Raw genomic sequence first — 27,732 nt, 5'->3', positions numbered from 1 at the left:
GGTTTTCCATCTCCAGCTCAGTCACTTTCCTATGCCGGGCTGATGAGTGCTAATAAGCACGAAACTGCAGTCCTCGGCTGGAAATGACTGAGCTGGCGGTGTATTTCACGTATCGTAAGTGAAATTTTTCGCTAGCAAAGGGTAAGGCTACAGAACAACGAGTTCCATATTGCAAGAGCTTTGGGTACAGAATGGAGTTCAAACTCCACATCTGACTCCTCACATATTTACCTGTGTTACAGGGGTGCGTCATTGACAATTTTAGGGAGGGGGTTGAGGCTTATTTTCTCTCATTTAGGGGAGCTCTTGCTTTTGGGGGGAAGGGGGTCTTTACGATGTTTAGGGGGGTGCGCCCCTGTGTTTTATATCCTCTAATCGTCCATCGTACGCAGGAATTCGATCGATTATTTTAGAAAACTGTCTGATGCCAAAGATCGAAGTTTCAAATGATTCTTTGAAAGCCGGCCCATTGTTAATTTCTGATGGGTCCGTTAGTCTATTGTTCGTCGCCCGCTGCTCCCAAATTGTAATTTATCTGTCTTAAAGATACTATTCAGCACAAAACCATACAACAGTGGAAAATTTTGAAAAATCTAAATAAACTGCAATCAAAATAAAGCACAGTAAAACATGTTTTTGGGTGCGTAAATTGTTTGCCCTCGTATCCCCGTTATCAAAATTGTGAATATGCAAAAATTTCACAAAAAAAGTCGCCAAATTTGGTAAGTTTCCGTGAGAAAAACCAGGGTGGTCCCGCTTTTTGAGTCCGTTTCTCGAACTTTTGGAAACAGGTCAATTCATTAATAATGACGTAAAAATTCAACTGCCCAATTTTTGAAGAAAAAATTTAGCTTTAAGGGTGTATCGCCCACCAAACCTAATAGGCAGTCAGCAATAATTGCCCAGGTCTATGATGAAGTCTATTTAATTATCAATTTAACGGCAAATAGTCAATGCGATAGTCTCTTTGAGATAAGAACCTGGGCTCCCTCTCAAACAGAACTTAGGCTACGCCACAGCAAACTATTGACAAAAAAACTAAAGATTCCACGAAAAAAGTGAGTATTTAAAAGGATTTCACTAATTAAAGAAAATAAGAAACGCTGACTTGAGGGATTGACTGGGTTCGTTCGTTCGTTTGCTGGGCTGTTGCTATAAAATGTTAAACTGTAAGTCAAACGCATTACTATTATTATTTATCACTATCATTATTTATTTATTTTTTTTTTTTGAGCAATCACATTGCTTATTGTTCTCATTTGACTGTTTTGAATTCCTATGATTTTATTTTCCCACCGCCTCCCTCCGCAGCACCACCGTCGACCGGCCTCACGAAGCTGCTCCTCTAGCGAAAACCGTCTCCAGGTTGCGTCCATGTCCTACACACACACACGCATACATACACACACCTACACACATACACACACATACACATACACCTACACACACATACACACACACCTACACACATACACCTACACGCATACGCATACATACTCACACCTACACACACATAAACACACACTCATGCCTGGGCACAAACACATACATACACACACTCGTGATTGCGAAAAACATAATTTGAGTTCAAGATATCCAAATTCATTTTCTTTCTTTTTTTTTTTTTTTTTTCAAATTTTTGGGAGGAGTCAGGCCTTTTTTGGCCCCTCTCTTAAATACGCCCTTGGTTTTCATTATACGAGGAATCTTAATGAGCTTTCATGTTCATGATGCTGCACAAAACATTGTATCTGTTGTTCTGCGCTGTTTACAGCATTGGAACCAAGCTACCGTAACGCATGCGTAAAAGAAATAATTTTTCTGTCAACTTGTTGAGAGACAAATCTTCTGATTCTGTGATGAACCTGTGCAAAAAACACACACAAACATTCCAAAAAAAGAAGAAAAAAAAACAGAAAGAGAACAAAAGGGAAAGAGAATCACATGCGCACCGTACTTCCGGTCTCATGTCATGGAAAAAAACCCGCTACGTCCTGAGTAATTCTGACGCTTCCGCTTTGGGCGAGGAAGTGGAGCGGAGAGGTTTTCTGTGCTGATGATGAGAGGAAAGGATCGTCTGCTGGTGCGAACCGAGCATTCGGTCCGTAGGAGAGCCGAGGAGTGAGTTGTGCGCGACTGCGTTCGATGTTCGCGAGTTTGTTTTGTTTTCACCTATGGATGTGTAATGCAAATGTATGGAAATCTCGTGCAAGTTTGTTTCTGCAGTTGGGATTCTAGTATGGTGAGTTTATAATTTCGAATTTTTCTTGAATTATTAATCCTTTTCTAGCAAATTTTTTTTCTAAAGTTGAGAAAAACCTAATGATGCCGTTTCTGAAATTTTAAAAGTATTTTTTCTGGAAGAGCATGCTTAGGAACATAGGATCTGACCATTTTTAAAATAAAGTGACGAAGTTTAATATTTAAAAAAAGAAAAAAAATTTAATCGTTGCCCAGATTCAAATTCATTTTTATGCTTCTGCACATGACATCAGAAGTGATGAAATGCCATTCACTGATGCCATTAGCACAGAGCGCAATATTTAATTCGCATACTCACACGTACTGGCAACGATATGGTTGACAGCAAGCGTAGAGCGCAATATTTAATTCGCTTCTTGATTATCATATCGTGGAAACGCGGTAGACAGATATCGTCAGCATTTCAATGAGCCAGTGGATTACGCGCCAAAGTTCATCACTTGTGACGTCATAAAAAATACACCTTGTTTGAAAAATTGGACATTAAAAAAAATTAATTCAAAATTAAACGTTGGGAAAATGAAAGGTTTTTCTGACTGCATGCATTTTTCTTTTAGCTTATCCTATCAATTTCAGTGACTAAAAGTTGTACTTTTGACTGGAGAAAACAATCCCATTACCCAAAACTCTTTTAATCTACCTGAGTTTTTGTAAATGTTTTTTTTTTTTTTTGGTAAGTAAACAACACAATTTTGTTGCCAGAGACTGCTATTCGCATTGCTGGCACTAGGTCTTCCATGCATTTCTATCAATTCTGTTAATTATTTTAGCTTTTTTTAAAAAACCTGACAGTAAATGTTCAATCGCTATACAATTCTACTTTTCAAAATGCTGTTGAATTCGAAAACGTTCGAAACTGAAGGTAAAGTATTATTTTATCAAGCAATTTTTTTAACTACACATTTATGCTATTGAAGATCAAAACACAAACAACTATCGCGTTACTAATAGCACAATGCATAATAAAACCTCCTATATTCATGTCTTATTCAATGCACATTGCATTTTTTAGCTTGTGTGACGTCAAATTGCCTTAAAAATTATAGTAATATGTTAAAAACATCATGTAGTAATAATTTTATGAAACTTATTGTGAAAAATCAAACTGCTCATTTAATTATTGATGAGATTGAAAAAAAAAAAGAGAAACGAAAGAAAAGTAGCAAAGTGGACCGACGTGCCGAACGTGTAAAAACAAAAAATTCTTTTTGTTTTTATTCTAGAAAAATTCGTGACAATATGGTTTACCTGCATCCATCATGGGTGAAAATGTAACCGCCAATGATATTTAAAGTCAAGCGTCTCATTAACTATATGTTCTTTATTAGTTAATTGAAATTAGTTAACGGTGCTTTAAATGAGAGTTTGGAGAAAAAAAATTGTGTCGTAAAGACACACGATAGAGAGGTGAAACTTTCATATTTTCCCTTTTACTGTCTGAACTGGCACTTCACCTGCACGTTTTCTCTCACCTTACGTTCTTTTTCTTTCTGCGTATGGCTTAGGCATTCACAAAAAAAAAAAAAAAAAAAAAAAGAAAGAAAGAAAAGAAAAGAAAAGAAAAAAAAGTTTCATAAACAACGAGAAAACTAAAAAGTACTCGAAATCTGCTTTTTAGTTGTTGCCAAAAATAATTAAAAGCAGTAGTAATCATAAAGTTTATTTTGTTTATAAAAGTTAACTAATTTCAAGGCTGAACTTAAGCAATGGGGACTACGCTTTTAAACTGATGACTTGAACTGAATCAAAGAAATCTTTGAAAGCCCGCATTATTTAAAATGCCAAAAATCCACAAATATATGCATGCTTAAGTTAAGCCTTGAAATTAGTTTGTAAAATGTATTAACAAAACTAACTTTTTTTTCATTGTTTTTGGCAGCAATTGAAAAACGGTTAAGTGTTTTTTTATCCATAGGCATTATATATATAGTCTATTTTTTTATCTTTATAATCATTATCATTTTTCATTCTTTTTGGCAACAACTAAAAAAAAAAAAAAAAAAACTACGTCACTTCCGTCACAAAAAAAAAAAAAGTTCTTATCAGTATTCTGTCAAGTTCAAAATTAATGATATGTTTCAGTCTGGAATTTCTACTGTTCACACACAGAACATTATTTTAGCAATTCAGAGCAGTTATTCAATTAACAGCAAAGCCTGTTTTGATAAGAGTTTTAAAATGCCTGTTTTGATAACACAGTTTTAAGTAGGTTTGCCAAGTTTCTAAAACGTTCAACCGGGACCCGGAATACTCCCCCCCCCCCTCCAGGCAGCGTAGAGAATATTCAAAAGGGTATACCACTTGCTCGCTTTTTCGAGTGTTTTAGAGGGTAGTTCATTCTGGATGCTATGAATAAATGGTTACTAATTATGAGCCTAAACCAGGTGTAATAAATAACACATGACGCTAGCAGAGATACATTGATAAATATATTATTTCCTGCATGGTAATATTTTAAAGTTATTTTAGTGAGAAGAATAACTTTGAATGAGGAATTAAAATTTGAACTGTATTTACATATTCTTTGCATTGGCTAGGACCTTTTTAGAAAGTCTTTTATGATTTTAATTTTGTTGCAAAAAACTTTGCAGGCAAGAACAATATTAATTTTACAGGTCAATGTTACAAATCTGTACCTCAGAGCCAGACTAACGTAAGTCTCATAATCGCTACTTTACAGGAGATAGGAAAACATTTGTCTGGTGCATGCAAAGGATAGGACGTATGCTGCTTTAACACTGGTAGATTGGGACGTGGAGTAAACCTGCCAGGTCACCGGGATTTAGACTGAAAACCGGACAGTCCCGGTCACACCGGGACGTCTGGCAAGTATATTTTTAGGTGGGCCGGTACAGTCTCATTGCAACCATTTATGCAACATATGACAATCATGCAAGTCTTAATCGTGCATGCACCCTCCCCTCCCCCTCCCCCTCCCAAGTCGATCTTAGTGTTCGCTGAAATTAGAAAATCAGATCAGCAAGTAATTTAGGTTGCTGACCGTTGCGGTACATTAATACATTGAACATTGAGTAAGATTGATGTTCTTTAGCTGCAGTATCACAAGCAGGTTTTTCGTTTGAGGCCGTCCACAAATAATGTTACGTTTCGAGGTGGGGGGGGGGGGGGCGTAAAATTGAGACAAGTGAAACTTTTTATGCGAGGGCTTTTAAGTTCCAATCGGGAAACTTCGTTGTGACGGAAATGACATAGTTGTTTTGAGTGAGGAAAAGTCGCACATGCGCTCTTCTCGCTGTCTTTCTTCCTCATTGTCCGTTCTTACGTGTACTGCGTTCAGCACAGCTGTTGGTTATCCCAAGAGCATCCGCTGAAATATGTGAGTATAATCAGCACATTTCGAGAATTGTTCGGTGTTCTTGTTGTTTATTATTAATTTTCCCCCCTTAAAATATACAATTTTGTCGTGAAAATGCCTGACACGTCTTGGCCGGAACTCGATCCGGGGTCCAATGAGTTCGAAGCTTAGTACTCTGCCGATTGAGCCGCTGTGATTTTCAGTCAGATTCCGCTGTGCGGCAATGTTGATATTTGTGTGTGTACGGAAACGATAATTTCTCTTCTTAAGAAAGAAGATAATGCTGCACAGTGACACATATGAATATAATTTTATATGTAAATGAATGAATGAGAAACACAATATATTTTTCAACAGTGATTGATGAATGATTAAAATGTTTTCATGTAGCATAAAAATTTCACTTCTATCCTGTTTCTTTATGACACACCCTGTTTTTTTATGACAAAGGGCAGGAGAGGGTAACAATAAGTGTCACTAATTTTTTGCAACAATATGCTTATGAAAAACAGCGTGACATGTGACAAAGGGGGGAGGGTGCGCAGGCGGGAGGAGGTCAAATGTTATTTTAAAAAAGGGTAGGTCATCTAAAAACCCTCAGATTTTCCCATGGTAATAGGACTTTCCCAGTTTGTACCAAATGTCATACTGAAGAGGCCACTGCACAACATCTGATTTTTTGTGTTGGTTTGGTACGCGAGGATCTACTGAAGAGATCTACTTCTGTCTTGAATTTGATTAAGGCGAACAACCTCGTGAATCGGATCTGATTCAGAACAGAGAGATAAGTAAGAAGAAGAAAATGGATGACTTGATTAATGAACCACCCCTTGGACTGAAGTGTTGATTCGAAAGTTCGAACACGGTCTTGTCTTCGTCGATTTTTTTTTTTTGGGGGGGGGGGAGGGGGTTCTCTTTCCCGTTTTTGTGGTTATTGTGAACCTTTCTGTTTACACAATAAAAGCGGTGCTTAATTTCCAAGAAATGAAGTGTGGGAGCCCTATAGTCTTTAGTACCTATTTTCATGTGCAAAAAACCGAAATTTTTTAAATATGTGTAAATAGTTAATGTAAAATTGAAATAAAGTGCAGAAGCAGAACTTCTTTGAAATAGCTGGGAAGCTGAAATTCATAAAGAAATGTTTTAGAAACCTTCCGCATGACAAGTAAAACAGTTGTAAATCAGTTACTACACTCCCTTTCTTAAATATAAGGTCACAAAACTTAAAAAAAAAAAAAAAAAAACTTTTTTCAGTGTCATTTTCAACATGTCAAAAATCACTACAAGTGACCGTACTTAGTGCCGAATTTTAATTTGCAAAACTGAGTTAGTTTACCTTTTTGATGAAAATTGGAATTTTGTTTCCAAATTACATTCTTAACAACAAGAATATGCCACAAAATTTGTTGCTCACATAGCCGTATAAAAACATGAGTTAAGGAAAAGAAATAGTTGAAAACAGTTCGAAAAATAATGTCAAGGAAAATAATATGTGGATCATATCAATTAGAATCTCATATTTTCCCCAAAACATGCTTTAAAATGAAATAAATTTATGATAGGTTTTTTCTGCTTAAAGGACATATCTTTCAGGTTCTTCATCTGGTTAACTATGATTTAATATAATGACGAAATAATTCCACAATAAATGCTCTTTCACGTTTGGATTCTCCCACAGTTAAAAGATAGAAATCCTGCTAACTAGAGCATAAAATCGTCCCAAGAAAAACGTGAACTCTCCAGTCAATCAATCCCGCTTTACTTTCTTTCGAGAAAGGAAAGTTTCTCGATCAGAGAATCATTTCTGAAATAGTGACACTGAGCTTACTGAAGTGTTCTATGAGTGGTCGGTCATCGGCTGCTTAAAGCTGATATCAGCCCCAGAAGGTACTGCACTTTCAGTAAAGAATCTCAATTTTTTTAATTTTATTGACTGACGCTTCATAACACTTAAAAAAATACAAATTCATAACACTTACATAATTGAAATACGTAATACTTATTCAAATGCTACTATTAAAATACAAATGTGTAGTAAAGCAACCTATATTTATCATCTGCAACATTTATCATATTAAGTTATACTTTATTTCAATTTGACTGTATTAAATACGTTTTTTGGCAACACTTAAATGTTAAGCTATCATTTGTTGGTTTGTTGCATGGTTTAGGGACGGATACAAGGGAGGGGCGATGGGGCGATCGCCCCTCCCTTGAGGGTCTTCGCCACCTGTAATTTTTCGAAAATGAAGTTCAAAAAACGCAAATTCGGACGAGCTTCATTGATGTTGGGAGAAGGCAGTTCCGGGTTTGGGACCCTATCCCGGAACTGTTTCGGGATGTAAATCCGAAACCCTTGTGATCAATATTTTTAAATCAGTATACATAGTAAAAAGTAAGTAATAAAAATCAATCGCCCCTCCCTTGAAAAATTTCTGGATCCGCCATGGTGTTTCATTATTTTCTCTGTAGAAAAAAGAAAAAACTCATCGTCAAAAAATGGCGCAAATTTGTATGTGGCTGTCCCACATCCAAGAGACTCTCTCCATAACACCTACAGCCTTGAAATTTGGTACAAAAATACTTCGAGTACCTGGGGTATGCACCTTGGAGTGTTTTTTATTTGTTTCAAATTTCGAATTAGTTTTTTTTTTTTTTTTTTTGCAATTAATTTATAAAGCTAAAACTTCGCATATATTGCCCATTAAAAGGACGAAAGATTTCTTACACCCTGTGACATTGTATGTCATTCGAAAGAACTTTTTTTCCTGCATCAAATTGAGCTTGTTCCAATTTTCTTACTTAATTAGAACAACTGATCGAGTAAAATGTTACTACAGATCACGAATTTTAAAACACGTTTTCAAACTTATAAACTGGCCGTTTTACTGTACCCTAATAGCTGTGAAATTTGTCATGAGTTAGTTTGGAGCCCAGAAGAGGGTGCTCTTCACAGCGGGTTTTTTTTTTTTTTTTTTTTTAATTTTGTTGTAGAGCGTGTTTGCTTCAAGATCTTTTTTTCTTCGAATGGGAGCTAGATTTTTAATATTTCTCTAATGGTGGGTCTTTTCTTCAGTCAAAAGTATAACTTTTAGTCACTGAAATCGATAGAATAAGCAAAAAAAGAAAAAACATGGAGCCAGAAAATACTTTATTTTTCCAACATTTAAGTTTTAATTGCTTTTTTTTTCCTTTTTTTTAAATGCCAGATTTTAAAAAACAAAATGTTTCGTGTGACGTCACAAGTGAAGACAGCCATTGGAGCGGGTAGTTGTCTTTTCTGGCAAGATATCGCCTTTTGGTGAATTTTTCACTGCGAGCAATTGTTAGCAGAACGAGAAATGTTAGTTAAATAAATTACACACTTGGCGAAGCTTGGCAATGTCCTGAAATTTTGCTCTGTTTGTAATTCTAGCAACTTGTTCGCTTGTGAGGTCAGCAGCGAAAATGAAAACAGTGACTGAACATCTTTTATGATTACTTTTGAGAGACAGTATAAGACAAAAATTAAGAAAAAAGGGAACTCACCCCATGTTTTCGACCACGCTCTTTCAGAAAAAAATATTATATTATAAAATGCTGCTATCTCTGACCAATGGCGGCTAAAAGGGGTAAAACAATGACCCGCGCATTAACATCTGCCCAATTAGAACTCTGTCTTGTCCGGGCCAAATTGTAGTGTTTTACCCATTGAGAAGGAATACTAATGGAGGGAGCCATAGCAAAAGTCTCAGTGAAATAAGAATGGAACTCAATGTTTCCCAGGTCAGGTGACTTGTTTGGCTGGGAAGTTGTCGCGTTTTGACACGCAATTGCTATTTGGACATTAAATATTTTTCAGACGACGCGACGGCGCTTATTAAGAAATCGGGGCTCCAAACAGAGCAACTCTGGCTCCAACTCCTTTCCGCATAATAAATAAATAAATAAATAAATAACGGATACAAATACAGGCCAATCATTCAAACTCCCTCTTCCCACTTCTTATCGGATTTTAAAATATAATGTAATTGCATTTTTCATGTATTTTGATGTTTATTCTTTGAAATGACGGGCATGTACAAATAGTTTAAAGTGTTGTGTTATTGACTGAAAATTTATGGATTCATATGTATTGTAATCAATGTTTTGAAATGATTTCATACGCAGGCATACTAGTATTTAAATTGAAGCATAAAAATAGCAAATCTTTATTCTTGCGCATCTGCTGTTCACAGGAGCTTGGCAAGAAGATTCTCGCCAACAAAGCAAATGTACACAAAATGCTTAAGAGCCGTTAAAATAATTACAAGTTAAGTAAAAAGTGTTTTTATGGAACTAAAATGTTATTCGCACTTATGATATACAATGTTTTATAACTTTTATAGGTAAAATAAGTACAAAAATTTAAAAAATATACACAACTGTGGAATATGTACTCGTTGAATGCATATAAATGTTATTTTTTCTTTATTTAGAAGTAAAAAACATTCGTACATGCTAGGGAAAAGTTACTGGACCTCCTGGTGTGGCTTTTTCCTCACAGTTTGCAATGGTAGAATACTGCACTATTACTATAAATCTATTTTTTCCCTTCTACAGTTAAAGGTTGTTTTCATGCATGGCTTCAGCTAATGAAAACTTCTTCAGCGGTTAGCTTCAGCTAATGAAAACTTCTTCAGCGGTTACGGTCAACTCGAAATTGCTCCCCAAGTCACATGGTACAGTTGCCGAATCAGGATAGTAGGGTTGCACTCTCTCCATCTATTCCTTCTCAATGGTTTTACCACTTTGTCTAAATTCTTAAACCACCGCAAGGTGGCGTAGCAAAACTCCAAAACTGCGAATTAAAAATTCGCTTTTTATACTCTGTAAATGTACTAATTTATTTACAGAGATGTATACAAATTTGTTACATACCAGTTTAGCTTGTAATGATAGAAACCTTCGTGACAACCTACGATTAAATTCAATTCTAATATTTAGTGGCTTGAAAATTAGCCGTCTGCAGCAAAAACAAGAATTACATGCATTGCGTATTTTCCCCCCAAACAGTGTGATTGGTCTCCTGTCAACTGATTTGTCTCAGAGGATATTCCCGTCGGAGTGAGAAAGCGCGCAGTCGCGTTCTTTGTTCCAGCTTTGGGTCACGAGATGTTGCTTTAATGACGCGTTACGAGAGTGATTCAGAAGTGGAAAGATATTTCGCGGAAGGTTGAGAATTCTTCGATGACGAGGATTATTTACGGAAAGTAACTGTTTCTGGGTTTGAATTGAAACTTCAATGGCGGATATTCTCGAATGGAACGAAATGAAAGCAGAAGTTGCGAGTACTTTGAATGACGTTCAACTTTTCAGAATCTTGTTTCTTTCTTTCTTTCTTTCTTTAACGTTTGAGATTAAATAGTGCTATTTTCTTCTTGTAACAAGGTCATGAAAATTTTCACTGGAATCATGAAAAAGTCTTGGAAAAGTCATGGAATTTTTTCATCCAAATAGAGTATGAACCCTGTACAATAAATAAATAAGCAGCACTCAATAAGGTATTTTCATTGTCGACGTTGAAGTTTAGTTCGACGAACAAAAGCACGTAAGTTAATGTATAGTCCGCACAATGCTTAATAGAACGTAAAGTTCGGTATTTGGTAAAATGAAGTGACTATATAGATACAGTAAAACCTGTAAAATAAACCACCTTTGTAAGTTGACCATCTGTTGACGTTGACCGCTATTTTCAGGCACAGAATTAGATCTATAATCATATAATTCAACCTCTATAAGTTGGTCACCTGTTTAAGTTGACCACTTAAGTAGTGCACCGCAAGTGGTCAACTCACACACTCACTCTCACTGTGTACATTTATGTAATTGGTTTTTAACACTTTAATTCACAAATAAAATTTCTTACGGTTACAATAACTTACAATAATGTAAACTCCTTGTTACGCAATGACGTACAGAGTCGACATTCATTTCAAGTGCCACTATGAAGAGTGATAATCCCGAGACGTCATTCATTTATAGTGACACATTGAAGACTGATGCCCTAGAGGCGTCAATCATTTTAATGCCGCATAGAAAAATGACAAAACTCAGAGATGTCATACATTTTAGGGGCCGCATTGAAGGCTGATGACTCCGAGATATCATTCATTTCAAGCGCTACATGGAAGACTGACTGACAAAACCTCGAGACGTCATACATTTTAAGTGCCACATCGAAGACTGATGTGCCCGAGATGTTATTCACTTCAAGTGCTACATTGAAAACCGATATTCCCGAGACGTCATACATTTCAAGTGTTACATTCCAGATTGATGACCCCGAGAAGTCATTCATTTCAAGTGCTATATTGAAAACTGACGTCCCCAAAGCGTCATTCATTTCAAGTGCGACATTTAAAACTAAAAACCCTGAGTTGTCATTAATTTCATGTGGCATTACAGATTCTTTGACGTTTTCCCGACGTCACTGTACATAAAGAGGTTTAAAAAGTGTATAAATATATTTCTAAATATAATTACTAAAAATTCATTTCGGTGTTTAATCAGACATGCTTGAATATCTTTTTGAGGAAATTCAGAAATTAAATCTCTGCAATTGCATAATGTCTGAAGCGATAAACAAACTAGATCAATCTTAGAAAACGCAAAACCCAAACCACCCTCCAAAATCCAGAAAGTTTTTCTAAAGAAATTTAAAAATTAAATCCTTTTTGGAAAACTTTCTCAAACCACGACCCAGCGAGATTCATCACCGAAGACACACAAAGCACAACGACCTTCTAAAACCCACAAAACCGAGTTTTACGACGGTAGTCGTAAAATTCACAAATCCTCTTCGTTCCAAGAATTCCGAGAGCACTCTTCGCTGTTAAACAGACCATCACAAGTGACCACAAAGATTTTCGAAGAACGAGCTGAACTTTCCCGAGCCTAAATAGGCCACTGACCAAGTGACACTCAAGGACAAAGTGGCCACGTTCCACAAGTGATGCTGTCACAGGTGGGAGACTTTTTAAAAGCAAAAATATGAGTTCCGTGATCGCCTTGAAAAAGAGATGACAAGTGTAATGGCTTTGTTTGTGTTTCGCGAAGAGCAACAGCGAAAGTTCTTCGTATCTGGGTCAATTTCTAAGTTTTCCTCATATATCAATTGAAGTAAACTTAACTCTATGAAATAAGATGACGTCTCGGTGATGTCAAAGGTATGTACTGATGTTCATGGAATGAATGACTTCTCGGAGATGTCAGTATACAATGACACTTGAAATAATTGACGTCCCGAAGATGTAAGTCTACAAGAGTATTTAAAAGGAATGACTTCTCGGAAACTTCCGAGTCTGTGGTGGCACAAGAAATGACTAACGTCTTGGAGACTTCAAATAATCTGTAATGGCACATAAAGTGAATGACGACAAGGAGACGTCAGGTTGCAATAGTACTTGAAATAAATGGCATCTCACAGACGGCACTCTAATGGCTTTTGAAATGAATACCCCCCCCCCCCACCACTGAAGATATCAGTCTACAATGGTACTTGATTGAAATAACGTCTCTGAAACCTCAGTATCCACAGTGGCACTTAAAACGAGTGAAGTCTCAGAGATGTCAAACAGTTTGTAGTGGTACTAAAAGGGAATAACGGCTCGGGGTTACGTCCGAGGCTTCGATGGTACATTTCAAGTGTCATTGTAGATTAATAAGATATTAGAGATGTCAGTCCGAAGATTCAACCCCCCCTCTCCTTTTTTAAATTTAAAAAAAAGTTTTGATCGCCGGTCATTGAAACAGCAGTCAGAGGCGCCTGGATGGATAGCCAAAATATTTATTTTTGGACCTCCCGAAGATTTTTATTACTTGGTAATTTTGTCCTGACGATTCTCCAAATTTGGGGAATGTCTTCCAGTACGCCATGTTTTTAAGCCATCAAGATAGCTTAATGATTTTATTTTTCCGCCACTTGTTATAAGCTTGGTGACTGGTAGACTGCGAGCCACAAGATCCATTGCCATTACTCGTAGAATCATTTAAGAGTCTTTTTTTTTTAACTGGACAAAGTGAATGGGGGCCTGACAGTTGACACCTTCAATTTTCCTGAAACTTTCAGCACATTTTACTAGCATAAAAAGATGATAAGAAAAAGTGAAGCTTCTTTCCTCTCTAATTTGACTTCTTGGCTCTCGAGTGGAAGTCAAAATTTAGGGTCGTGGGAAAAGAGAGCTAAATATATGATTGCTTTGCTGCAAACTCAATTAGTGAACCGAGCCAATTCTTTTAAATAAGGATACTACTTGATACTAGGTGCATTCTAGTATAAATATTTTGGTGACTCACTCATGGCTTTGAGGGCAAAGAAAATTGAAAATTCAATTTTTAAAACTTTTTTTGCCTTGTTCGGGCCCGGATGTCTGCTTAAGCCGTGAGTAACCCTCCGAAATAAGTATATGATTAACTACTCATCACAGTATAATACTAAGAAAAATATAAAATAGCTTTCGTTTCTCTTGGCTTTAGTAGTTACACGGTCTCAAAGTCGATGATTTTTTACAAAACAGCCAAGCTTAGAGATCAATAACTTTGATCGCGACGGGTCAACAACTTTGGGACACAGCTGTAGTTATAGTCCTAGTGGTGTAGTTTAAGGTTCAGGTTAGAAACCCATAGCAACTAATCAACTTTTTTAATTACGCGGTCTCAAAGGTGATAATTTGAAACAACAAGAATCAAAGTTTTATAGGTCAATTACTCTATAAAGCCTGAGTCAATAACTTTGAGCAAGAGCTGTAATTATACTTTACGTGGTGTAGTTTTAGACTCATGTCAGAAAACCATGCGATCTAATCATCTTAATTAAACGATCTCAAAAATGATGATTTCAGTATAAAAGATCGTTTTTTCACGACTCTATACCAGGGCTGTGGAGTCGGAGTCGGAGTCGAAGAGTCGGAGTCGGACTGATTTTGGAATAAAGGAGTCGGAGTCGTTGGAAAACATGCCGACTCCGACTCCGGGCTTCTTTTTTTCTTTCCTTTTCACTGACTCTCCTTGCATTTTTTAAAAATTGATTACCAATTGGTTCGATTACATGTATAAAAAGATACTAATGAGAAAATAACTGCCATTATGGCAATCAGCTAGCTTGAATGCTTACCGAACTTTCTGTAGCCGTCCCCTAGTTTGCTTGCTTTTTAACTTAACTAATAGCAACTGTCAGCAAACGGTTTTGTTGAATAACATTTTCAAGTAATCACTTTCAAATAAAAATAGAAATATAGTGTTTTGTTCTATCTCAGTTTAAAATAGTAAAAGAAACGTAACAAATTAGTAAGTCGACGCCTGTAGCTAAGGTTGAAACGTTTAAGTGTGATCGGCAAATTCAAAGAAGTTCTGGCTCGAAAGCACGAATCCAAAAGATTCGATGAAATAATCTAATGTTTTTTTCTTTATTAAGCCTATTTCTGTAAGCTTGGTTCTCACTAAAAAGTATGTAACAAAATAAGTGTAAAAAATTTCTTGATTACAACACTCAAGAATTGCAGTTAATCTTAAAATCTTCATATTTAGGTTAATTTTAAAGCAGCCAATAAAATTTAAATTAAAAATTTAGCGAAGAAGAAATATAGGTATAGTAAAAGCTATTCGTACAAATTTGTATACCGCCACGTTTTGTGTAAAATTAGCTCCTGACGCATATGTGCCATATTTTCGTTGAAATTTTATTGATGAAATATAATTTAAAATATGTTCGTGAAAATTTTCAGAATTAAAGTATTTATCTTATACATATAAAATCTGAGTATCTATCTATCTATCTATCTATCTATGTCCAAGCTTCTTCTCCCGAACGGCAGTGAACTGACCATCGAACCAGGTATCGATGGATTCGTCATTTTCCCGTCTTCATGTTTGGCTATTTAACATAATCCTCCGATAATAATTAGCGGAGATATCAATTAAAAATTATTAATTATGACTCTTAGATTTCAAAATAAAATCCATATTTTTCGAAGGCTTTCCTCCATTCAAATTATTATTCAGTGCTTCAACTCAACTTTCCGGATGAACGCTTTTATTAAAATTTACAGCGTGAAGAAAATCATTGAGATGAAAGATCTGTTGCCATTTCTTTTTCTCGAATATAAAGAAATAAAATTAGGCTTTTGTTTTAAGGCTTTTCCTGTAATCAGGGTGTTTAAGTTGTTTACTTTTCGATTATTTTGCCGTAATCTGCAGCAAAATTTTGCTGTTTTTTTTTTTTTTGTTCAAGCCTGATTGTTAAATACGCGTCACATGACATAACTTTCATTTTCCAGGAGGACCGTGCACGTCGTAAAGTAAATGAGTGATTTACAAGTTATTTGAGTTCTTTGAGGGTTTGTACCTGGAAAACGGATTGATGTAATTCTTGTACGACCATGTGGATAGAATCCATCCAAATATTTATCTGAGTGGTATGTTGCATTAATAAACACCCGGGCAACGCCGGGTAGTAGACTATTTTATGTAAAACGCGGATTGTTATTGTGCATAAATATTTCCGATATAGTCTATCAGATGTAATTCAGTTTAACGTGAGTAAAGATTATAGTTGATAATGCATATATTTTCCCCTTTTGTGCTGACTGAAAATGTACTCATAACTTGTATCATTGATAACGATTATTAACGTTGATGAGGTGTTTTGGCAAAAATATGTTTTACTGGTGTTTTGCAAACCTTGCTTTACGCGCATTTATTTATTCCTTAACGCGTTAGAAACTAGTGTCAGTGTACTACAAAAGCATCAACTGGACTGCTCTTACATTTTTTAGGTAGCCCGTGCAACGCCGGGCACGCAGCTAGTATATACATATAAAATCTGAGTATCTATCTATCTATCTATCTATGTCCAAGCTTCTTCTCCCGAACGACAGTGAACTGACCATCGAACCAGGTATCGATGGATTCGTAATCTTCCCGTCTTCATGTTTGGCTATTTAACATAATCCTCTGATAATAATTAGCGGAGATATCAATTAAAAACTATTAATTATGACTCTTAGATTTCAAAATCAAATCCCTATTTTTCGAAGGCTTTCCTCCATTCAAATTATTATTCAGTGCTTCAACTCAACTTTCCGGATGAACGCTTTTATTAAAATTTACAGCGTGAAGAAAATCATTGAGATGAAAGATCTGTTGCCATTTCTTTTTCTCGAATATGAACAGGTAAAATTCTTGTTTTTGTTTTGAGGCTTTTCCTGTAATCAGGGGATTTAAAATGTTTACTTTATGGGGGTTTTCCGCAATCTGCCACAAAATTTCACTGACTTTTTTTTTTTTTGGTTCAAGCCTGAGTGTTGAACTCGCGTCACTTGACATAACTTTTATTTTCGAGGTGGACCGTGCACGTCGTAAAGTAAATGAGTGATTTACAAGTTATTTGAGTTCTTTGAGGGTTTGTACCTGGAAAACGGATTGATGTAATTCTTGTACGACCATGTGGATAGAATCCATCCAAATATTTATCTGAGTGGTATGTTGCATTAATAAACACCCGGGCAACGCCGGGTAGTAGACTATTTTATGTAAAAAGCGGATTGTTATTGTGCATAAATATTTCCGATATAGTCTATCACAGAGGTTCCCAACCGGTGGTTCGCGAACCCCCAGGGGTTCGCGAGGTGCAGGAAGGGGGTTCGCGAAAATTTCGGTGCAATGGCGGATTTTTCCTAGTTTGGTAAAAAATTATAAAATATTCAATTTGCACACATAGTTACTAATTTTTTTTTTTTAATTTGAAAACGCGCCAGACTCTTGTATTAAGCTCAAAAAAAAAAAAAAAAATCTTTCAGCGGTGTTATAATCTTGGTTAAAAAGAAATTTTCTCATTTTTTTTTCGATAGACAACAAAAAGAGATATCCTTCCTTCTTTATTGCGAGGCGCCATGCAGAAACGTTGTATTAAGCTGTGGCGGGGATCACGATGACCTTAAAAAGGCGCCATCGCATGGAGTCAATCAAACAATATACATAATATACATATGTCGAAAAAAATAAAGAATTCTCAAACAATGCCTCATCATAGTGGTATTATTTCTAATCTGGTTGAAATATAACTCGGGAATTTCCGTCGAATTCAGTCATCGAATAGCAGACATGACAGCAAAAGGCTGCAAACTTAAAACTTATTACTAGATTTTACCCATCTGTTCGTTTTCAAAAATATATAACATCAGCATGCTCATAGTTCTGGGGAAATAGTTGTTAACAGACGTATTTAGAGATACTTTAGAGATGCTTGAAAACAAGTGATTTTGTTTGCAATTGGTTTTGCTACGTGAACTTGCTACTCTGTTTGTGAAGTTATAATCGTGTTGGTAATTTTTATGATTTAATAACTTTCTGCTGTTATGGATCGATGGTTGAAAACTGATAGTTTGGTTGAGCGACAAATGGACAAGCAGTCAATCGATCAACCCTCAACATCAGCAGTAACTTTCGAATCAACACAGGATATTGAAATAGATAGCTGTAATGAACTGCCGCCTCCCCCGACTAAACAGAAAAGTGAACTAGGGGAGAAAAAAGGAAAAAAGCGAAAATATGACAGTGACTATTTACAAATGGGCTATTATTTTACTGGAGAAGAGTCTGAACTATAGTGCCTAGAAAGAGTAGTGTGCCGATCGACGGGGAAAAAGTGAGGTCAGATCTGAGGAAAAACCAGATGGCGCTGCGCTCGAGGTGTACGTTATGCTCCTCAATCAGACTCGTTTTAAATCGGCGATTGCATGCTCATTTCGCAATTTAAAATCCCCGTTTTTCGGATTGAACTTATTTCTGCGCAAAAGACAAATTCTGTAATAAGTGCTATTTGTTACATGGGTGTTCATATATTTTTTGAAGAATATAAAATTACCTTATGCTAATTTATCTTCAATGAAAATAGTAGACTGTAAGGGGCCATTCATTAAATATGTAAGGGTCCCGAGGGGGAGGGGGCTTGGAAAAGCCTCTACGTACCTTGGGGGGGGGGGGAGGGTCAAACTCATTCTTACGTAATATTTACCAAGTCGGTATTTCATTAGAAATTTCATTCATGTCATTAGAAATTGCGCTGTCAACAAGTGATTTGGCAGAGATTATGTTCCATTTGCGTATGGAAGGTAAGAAACGTGTTAGGATAAGATGTTTTTTTTAATTTGTTTTACAAAAAATGAATAGTGTAAAATATAATAAAAGAGTCACATTATGATGGCATGTTTTATTTTTAATTAATATTACATCAAAAAAAAAAAAAATGTCGAAAAAACATTCAGTTTAGATTCTAACTTTTCAGTAACTATTTCTTTACGCAAAAAGTTAAATTTAATAATGTGAATTTAATAACGATTCCAGTGATGTAACGATTCCAAGATTTGTTATTTTCTCATTTTGAAAAACGAAATGGAATCTTACGTAAGAATGGGGGGGGTGAAAAATCTTACGTACCCTTACATGGCGGGGGAGGGGGATCAAAAATTACCAAAATCATCCTTACGTAATTAATGAATGGCCCCTAAGTATTCAATAACTGCGCGTCTCTTATTTTTCTACTAATAATAAAGCTGAAAGTATCTCTGTCCGGATCTCTGTGACGCGGACAGCGCCTAGACCGTTCGGTCGATTTTCATGAAATTTGATACAAAGTTAGTTTGCAGCATGGGGGTGTGCACCTCGAAGCGATTTTAAATTCGATTTTGTTCCTTTTTTATATTTCAATTTTAAGAACAGCTTCCGGAGCAAAATTAGTAAATTACGAAATTATAATGACGTGGAACCGTAACGTGGGAAGAGCGAATGAACATAGCCAATTGGCGAGAAATTCATCATCCATTATTTGTAAATATACAAGCTAATCAAATGACCTTTTAATTTTCTTCTCCGGGCAAAGTCCTGCGCGTACCGCTATTTTCAAAATAAAACTGCTTCGAAATTCTTAAGCTAATTAAAATTATCAGGGCTTCTCAGTCTGAGTCGAAGAGTCGGAGTCGCTTGAAAACCTACCGACTCCGACCTATTTTTTTCTGTGAGAAATTGGTACCTTTAATCCCTCGCCAAGTGTTTAAATTTGACACTTTTCTTAAAATTTCGGGAGACTTAAATACCTTTTATCTCGATAACGGGGGACGATAACAAAAATAATTATCAATTTCGTACAGGATTTTAAAAGGCTAAAATTAAAAAAAAAAAGAATCTTTTTAAATATAACTTACGTGCTCGTTGATTCCGTTTGTCCGAAAGTCGAATGGTCGGTCTCAAACAGTTACCAGACGTAGCGTTGCTGGAGATTTCCAACCTATTCTCCAGACCTATAAACTGTAGAGTAGATGCTACCATATACCGTGCCCAAGTCGGGCTCTTTCTTATTTGGGGGCCTCATTGACTCAGGAGTCGCTCCATTCTGCTTTAAACGCATGCTGGCTGCATGAATGGGGCTTGAGTCTCCCAAGTGGCATTAAAAACAACAACAAACTGCGCCCTAAGCCATCACGATTGATAATACATTTGCCTTAAAATATAAGTATCAAATTTTCAGTCAATTGTGTAAAAAAAATTTCCACATAATTTTCATTCTATACAAAAACTACAATATTTGGAGATTTTTTAAATTTCATACAAACCCAATATTCGTTAGGCAAATTAATATGAACAATTTCATTTATAATAGAATTATACGTGGTTATTTCAGTTTCATCTGCGGAAAGATGAAGTTTTATTTTTTTCAAACAGGGAACATTTTTTTTAACTGCATAATTCCTGATGGACCTTTTCTTTGGTAATTTTTTAGTAAAGTATATTAGCAGACTTGGGGAAAATTGTCGGAATTGCCTCATCTTTAAAAAAAGTTTTTTCCCGAGGAATCAAAACTTCCTCACCATTTATAATATGCCTAAAATGCGTTTCAATAAAATGTTTTTCAAAATGCAGAGCACAAATTGAGCAATATTTATCAAGAACTTTATCTAACCTGGGAATTAACGAGTTCCACTTTAGTTTTTCTTCATCTGCTGGAGCTTTAAAAAGTGTAACTTTTTCCTTGCATGTTTTGTACTCACTTTTGCACCCTGGTACTAAACAAGATAAAGCTTTATTTCTTCCAATGTTCAACTTTGATGCCGCCATTAAAAGCCTTAAAAGATGTTTCATGAAATATTCACGTAATCAAGGTAAAAAAGAGAAACGCGGAACTAAATTGTAACAAAATCCCGCGTCTATTAATGTAAACACCGCGAAATTGAACGTACATCTCGACCGCACTGCCATCTAGCGGTTTTCATACAATTTGTCTTCAAGAATCGTGGGGAAAAACAGCGCCGGTCGGCACACTATTCTTTCTAGGTACTATAGTCTGAACCTAGACCGCTTTGTCTTCTCTGCAACGAAGTTCTAGCGAACAGCAGCTTGAAACCGTCACTTCTGAGAAGACACCTCAAAGCAAAGCATCCGACACACAAGGACAAACCTATCGAATATTTTAAAAGAAAATTGGAATATAATAAAAAGTGTAGCGTCTCTACGTTCCTGTTAGAATCCAACGAAGATAGTAAAATGGCCCTTGAAGCTTCATATCGAGTCAGTTATAGAATTGCAAGATCTGGACAGCCACATACAATTGCAGAAAATTTAATTGGACCGTGTGCTAAAGATATTGCTAAGTATGCTGGGAGAAAAGTCAGCAAAAAAAAATTGACCTGGTTCCGCTATCAAACAACACAGTATCACGCAGAATTACTGATTTGGCAAGTAATGTGGAGAAAGAACTTGTGAATAGAATAAAAGAGAATAATTTTGCGATCCAGCTTGATGAGTCGACTGATGTAGCAAACGCTGCAATATTACTTGTCTATGTTAGGTATATTTTTAACGATACAATTAAAGAAGATGTACTATTTGCAAAACCTTTGAAAACCAACACAACTGGAGAAGCAATTTTCGAACTGGTCAACAGTTACTTTGAAGAAAATGGAATAGATTGGTCTTTGTGTGTGGGTGTGTGCACGGATGGTGCAAAATCAATGTCAGGAAAATTTGTTGGCTTTGTGGTGCGAGTAAAGAAGATCAACGAGAAAATTGAATGGACTCATTGCTGCATTCATAGACAAGCATTAGCATGTAAGCGTATTCGCGCAGAATTATCCGCTACTTTGAATGATGCGGTAAAAATTGTAAATTTCATAAAATCACGTGCCACAAACTGCCGTCTATTTCACGCGCTTTGTGAGGAATTGAGAAGCCTTCATGTTACTTTACTTCTTCACACAGAAGTTAGATGGCTTTCCCGTGGCAAAATTTTGACACGCTTATTTGAATTGAAGTCAGAAGTCCAAGCATTTTTTGTTGATCATCCATTTCACTTGTCCACTTGCATATTCGATCCTCTTTGGATGCAAAGGCTTGCATATTTAGCTGACATCTTTTCAAAATTAAATGAATTAAATCTATCCTTGCAAGATGCAGTTGTTAATATTTTCGTTGTATATGATAAAATTGAAGCTATGGTAAAAAAAAAATTGAATTTCTGGATCCAATGCCTGGAAATGGGTGAGTTTTCTTCTTTCACTTCTCTTAGTAGTTTTTTATCAGAAAACTCAATGAAACTTGATGAAAGCGGTAAAAGAAATGTATGTGGACATCTGCAACATCTTGAACTAACTTTTGACGAGTATTTTCCTAATAGGCGTAACGTCCCTCTCTCAAACAACTGGATACGCAATCCTTTTGAAGGAAATCCATGCTTAGAGAACACCCTGACATTACCTGAAAAGGCAATGCTCATCGAGTTATCCTGTGATAATTCATTGAAAACTACCTTTAAAGAGCTCTCGTTAATTGACTTCTGGCTCAGTGTAAGAAATGACTATACCGTTTTGTCCAAAAAAGCAATTCGAATTTTATTACCATTTTGTACAACATATCTGTGCGAGAAAGGATTTTCCTCCTATACTTATCTCAAAAATAAATACCGAAGCAGATTGAATGCAGAGCCTGATTTAAGACTCAAACTGTCAGACATTGAACCAAACTTTCAGTTTCTTTGTTCCGTCAAACAGCCACAAATATCGCATTAAGGATTTTTTCCCCAATTTAAAGTATGCTTAAAAAAAATAGTTGGTTTATAAAACTTCTTGTTTATAATTTTTCTTGTAGATGTAGTTTTAACTTTTTATTAATGTTTGCACTTAATGATATGTTACAATTATATTTTTGTTTATTGCAATCAAATGCTGCAAAAAATGGAAAGCAAACATGCTGTTTTTTTATTGTTTCTTACATGTTACTAATTTTAACATCAGGGGGTTCGCGAACTTTTTTGCCTGTTCCAAGGGGTTCGCAAAGAGAAAAAGGTTGGGAACCGCTGGTCTATCAGATGTAATTCAGTTTAACGTGAGTAAAGATTATAGTTGATAATGCATATATTTTCCCCTTTTGTGCTGACTGAAAATGTACTCATAACTTGTATCATTGATAACGATTATTAACGTTGATGAGGTGTTTTGGCAAAAATATGTTTTACTGGTGTTTTGCAAACCTTGCTTTACGCGCATTTATTTATTCCTTAACGCGTTAGAAACTAGTGTCAGTGTACTACAAAAGCATCAACTGGACTGCTCTTACATTTTTTAGGTAGCCCGTGCAACGCCGGGCACGCAGCTAGTATTTTTTATAAACTCTGAAATTAACTTTGGGTGTCATCTACTAGATGGATGTCTCCAGGGGCAAACCACTCCCTCGCAAGAACTTGGATTTAGAAAAAAAGTTTTTTTTCTCTCAAGTTACAGCTTTCAAAAATTGAAAGCACACGATTTGATCAATATATATTTGTTAAACATTAAAGGGGGGCAAATTACAGATAATCATTTTCAAAATTTTTAAAAATGATTTTTAAGTCATCTCACTTTTTAACTCGTAACTATTGGAAAGTTTGATTTTTAAATTGAATTTCTAACGTTGTATGACGTCTTGGGTTTACAATAAAAAACAAAATGCTAAATTTTCATAAAAAGGAATTAATATTTCAATCTCTGTTAAGAGGTTTTCCCCCTTCCCTTGAATGGAGAGAGGGAGTTTAAAAAATACAATTAAAAAAATTTAAAAAAAATCCGGAGTCGGAGTTGGAGTCGGAGTCGGGCGTTTCAAAATTCAGGAGTCGGGGTCGGAGTCGGCCATTTTCCTTCCGACTCCGCAGCCCTGCTCTATACGCGTGCTACTCAAAATCTTATGAGCTCAAACTCACATAAATGCTAGAACGAATCAATAGCCAAATGTATACTTTAAGCTCACAAAATTTAATGGTTCAGTGTAATAAAATGTACCCTGGCACAACATGGCAATTCGTCTCACAAAGCTGATCCAATATTTTGTAGCTCTATATTTTGGAAATCCTAGATCCTCAGGATTCGGATCTCGGAAGCTGAAAATTTGCATAGGTAGTTTCAAAGGCATCTCTACACCTCTATAAAATTTCATCCTGTTCGGGAATGATCGAGCAGGGACAATTTGAAAAATCAGGTCAATTGACGCGGAATCACTCTGATATAACATTGTGACAATTCACATGCATCTTTTGTTATTTTTGACTTTATAAAGGTCATAAATCAATGCTATGTTTTAGGAACAGGATTTCAATTGGGGAAGAGATTGAGTTGGGGGCTTATATATGTATATATATATATAAGCCTATAGCCTTCCTCAATAAATGGACTATTCAACACAAAAAGAATTTTTCAATTCGAAGCAGTAGTTTCTGAGATTAGCGCGTTCAAACAAACAAACTCTTTAGCTTTATATTATTAGTATAGATAACTAGAAAATCGCCCGTCAGGGTATGAAGGGTGAAAATTGCTTCTACATTTGAACGAAGCAATTGCCTGTTTGGTGATATTTTGATAGTTGACATTTTAACCCTAACTCCAGCGGATTGACCCTAAACTCCAGTAGATAGAGTTGATTGTTGACCCCTTTTCCGTTTCTTCATTCCCCTAAAATGACAGTCTTACCAGTAAAACAGTTAAGATACCGGATCCAGTTCAGCCTTGTCAAAATAAAGCCTTTCCCGGAATTTAAACATTACCAAAATATATTATCAAATTATCACGCCGTGGCGCGAGTTTCATTGTTGATGCTATCAGGAGCGTTACTCGATCATTTGCTATTATATATATATGAGGATATTATGTTCACACTCACAGTAATTATGAATACTTGAAGTATTCTTTAAGCTATTTCTAACTTAGCAATTTCCCGTGCAAAAGATATTTAAAAGAATTCACTTAGAATATGGTTTTCATTGTCATTTATATAGCATAGATTTTCAAAAAGAAAAAAAAAGGGGAATGTTTTAAAAGAAAAAATTACTTCTCCCATCTTGGCTACAGTCCTTGATTGTGAAAAAGTTAATTTGTCAGAAACAAATTATTTTTTAAATAATCAGAATTGCATATTGATTTTACTTGACCTGTTTAAAACCTCAATATTCTAAATTGTGATTGGTTAATGCTGAGTCACGTGATAAAAGAACCGGTAAATAAGCTAACGTACCGTAAAGTGAGGCTACTTGGACCTGAAATTTCACACTTTTTGCGAGTTTTACACTGAATGCTTTGTTAAACCCATAATGTGAACTGATAACCTTGTTTTTACCACTTTTCAGACGTTCTGCTACCACCTTAAGCCTTCTTTAAACAACAATTTAAGCTCTTTATTTATTTATTTATTTCTATTTTTAAAAATTGGGTTCAAGTAGCCCCGCGATGGGGCTACTTGGTCCCACTCAGCAAATCCATTAGAAAAAGCTGTAAATCAGGTAGTGGTATCAAGAAGGACAAATGATTTTGAAAAATAAACTCAAAACGTACATTCTAGTGAGCAAACTATTTATAAAAATTGTAAATTATTTATATAAATTAATATAAAATCAACGTATACATAAAAACATATTTTTAGGCAAACATAATTTTTCCAATAGAAACATAATCTAACTACAGCTAAAACCAATTAAAATGCTCGTTATTTAAACATTAGAAAGAATGAAAACCCCTCAGTTTAATGGCTTGAGTGGATTTTTTTTCTCTCACATTATTTAATACCTTCTCTTCCTAGCTCCTAAATACTACAGGATGCCTAGGCTTGTTTTGTGAACGACCTTTGATTTCTTTTTTAGAGTTGATGTACTTAAGTCAAAATGGGCTGATGCCACTCTCTAAGACATTTCTCCGGAATTAGTGGAATCTGGACACAATTGTAATTTTTCCTCTTAATAATCCGCATTATTTCCTACTTCAAGGGGTTCTCTTTTACTTCCGGATCCTTTTTATCCCCAGATCTGCAAAAAAAATGGGTATAAATTGTAACTAACCTCTTTTATTTTAAAAGATTACAAACCTTACTTAACATAATTTAGTGATGAAATAATGTGGTTTGGAGCTGTTTGAACGTTGGGTTCAAGTAGTCCCATTTTAAGGCAACCAGTGCACTTTTACTAACTTATATTAGTTACTGTGGTAATTATATAGCTATAACCATAAAACACTTATTTTATTAAGAAATAGAATGCAAAAATAAAACTATCTTGACCTTGATGATATCAGATGATTCCTTGAACGTACATGTGAAAGTTTGCAGATACAAAAATCAACTGTTTAGACAACTTGCAATCATAACCGCAATCAGAAAAGGGCGGGAATAACAGAAACTTAGTTCCATGCTTCAGCTTCTACCTAGTACTGCTACCGGTCATGGAGAAAGTTTTTAAACTCTATACATTGAATTATACTGAACCAGGACGGATTTTAAACACTGTTTTCTCATGGGTTCAAGTAGCCCTGGAGGCTCAAGTATCCCCACTTTATGGTATGTATGTTTGCACGTAATTTCTCTGAAAACAGCCGGAAATTACTGATTAATCAAAAAATATAGAATTTTCCAAGAAACTCGTTTGTCAATGTTTTATGGTCCGACTTAACGGCGATGTTCATTAAAAAGCTAATTAACATTGTTTCAAAAATTTGGTGCTGAAATCATGTTTTTATTTTATACATATTAATAATCTATGAGGCGGATTTTTCTTCTGTGGAAAGAATTGGTTTAGAGCAGCGGTTCCCAACCTTTTTCTCTTTGCGAACCCCTTGGAACAGGCAAAAAAGTTCGCGAACCCCCTGATGTTAAAATTAGTAACATGTAAGAAACAATAAAAAAACAGCATGTTTGCTTTCCATTTTTTGCAGCATTTGATTGCAATAAACAAAAATATAATTGTAACATATCATTAAGTGCAAACATTAATAAAAAGTTAAAACTACATCTACAAGAAAAATTATAAACAAGAAGTTTTATAAACCAACTATTTTTTTTAAGCATACTTTAAATTGGGGAAAAAATCCTTAATGCGATATTTGTGGCTGTTTGACGGAACAAAGAAACTGAAAGTTTGGTTCAATGTCTGACAGTTTGAGTCTTAAATCAGGCTCTGCATTCAATCTGCTTCGGTATTTATTTTTGAGATAAGTATAGGAGGAAAATCCTTTCTCGCACAGATATGTTGTACAAAATGGTAATAAAATTCGAATTGCTTTTTTGGACAAAACGGTATAGTCATTTCTTACACTGAGCCAGAAGTCAATTAACGAGAGCTCTTTAAAGGTAGTTTTCAATGAATTATCACAGGATAACTCGATGAGCATTGCCTTTTCAGGTAATGTCAGGGTGTTCTCTAAGCATGGATTTCCTTCAAAAGGATTGCGTATCCAGTTGTTTGAGAGAGGGACGTTACGCCTATTAGGAAAATACTCGTCAAAAGTTAGTTCAAGATGTTGCAGATGTCCACATACATTTCTTTTACCGCTTTCATCAAGTTTCATTGAGTTTTCTGATAAAAAACTACTAAGAGAAGTGAAAGAAGAAAACTCACCCATTTCCAGGCATTGGATCCAGAAATTCAATTTTTTTTTTACCATAGCTTCAATTTTATCATATACAACGAAAATATTAACAACTGCATCTTGCAAGGATAGATTTAATTCATTTAATTTTGAAAAGATGTCAGCTAAATATGCAAGCCTTTGCATCCAAAGAGGATCGAATATGCAAGTGGACAAGTGAAATGGATGATCAACAAAAAATGCTTGGACTTCTGACTTCAATTCAAATAA

At 35.5% G+C, this 27,732-nt stretch overlaps 1 protein-coding gene across 2 annotated transcripts in view; it reads left to right on the top strand.

The window, feature by feature from the left end:
• Positions 1–2,079: 2,079 nt before the first annotated feature.
• LOC129229792 (uncharacterized) overlaps positions 2,080–27,732 on the top strand; it is a 116,759-nt gene continuing 91,106 nt past the window's right edge. For both annotated transcript variants that reach the window (XM_054864168.1, XM_054864166.1), the window contains exon 1: positions 2,080–2,242. In XM_054864168.1, coding sequence (XP_054720143.1) covers positions 2,186–2,242 — 57 coding nt within the window. In that variant the 5' untranslated portion in view covers positions 2,080–2,185. The remainder of the gene's footprint in view (positions 2,243–27,732) is intronic.

Source organism: Uloborus diversus, chromosome 9, assembly GCF_026930045.1.
Source record: "Uloborus diversus isolate 005 chromosome 9, Udiv.v.3.1, whole genome shotgun sequence".
Taxonomy (NCBI): Eukaryota; Metazoa; Arthropoda; class Arachnida; order Araneae; family Uloboridae; genus Uloborus; species Uloborus diversus.
The sequence above is the reverse complement of the archived record's forward strand: the minus strand, read 5'-3'. Positions and strand labels throughout refer to the sequence as shown.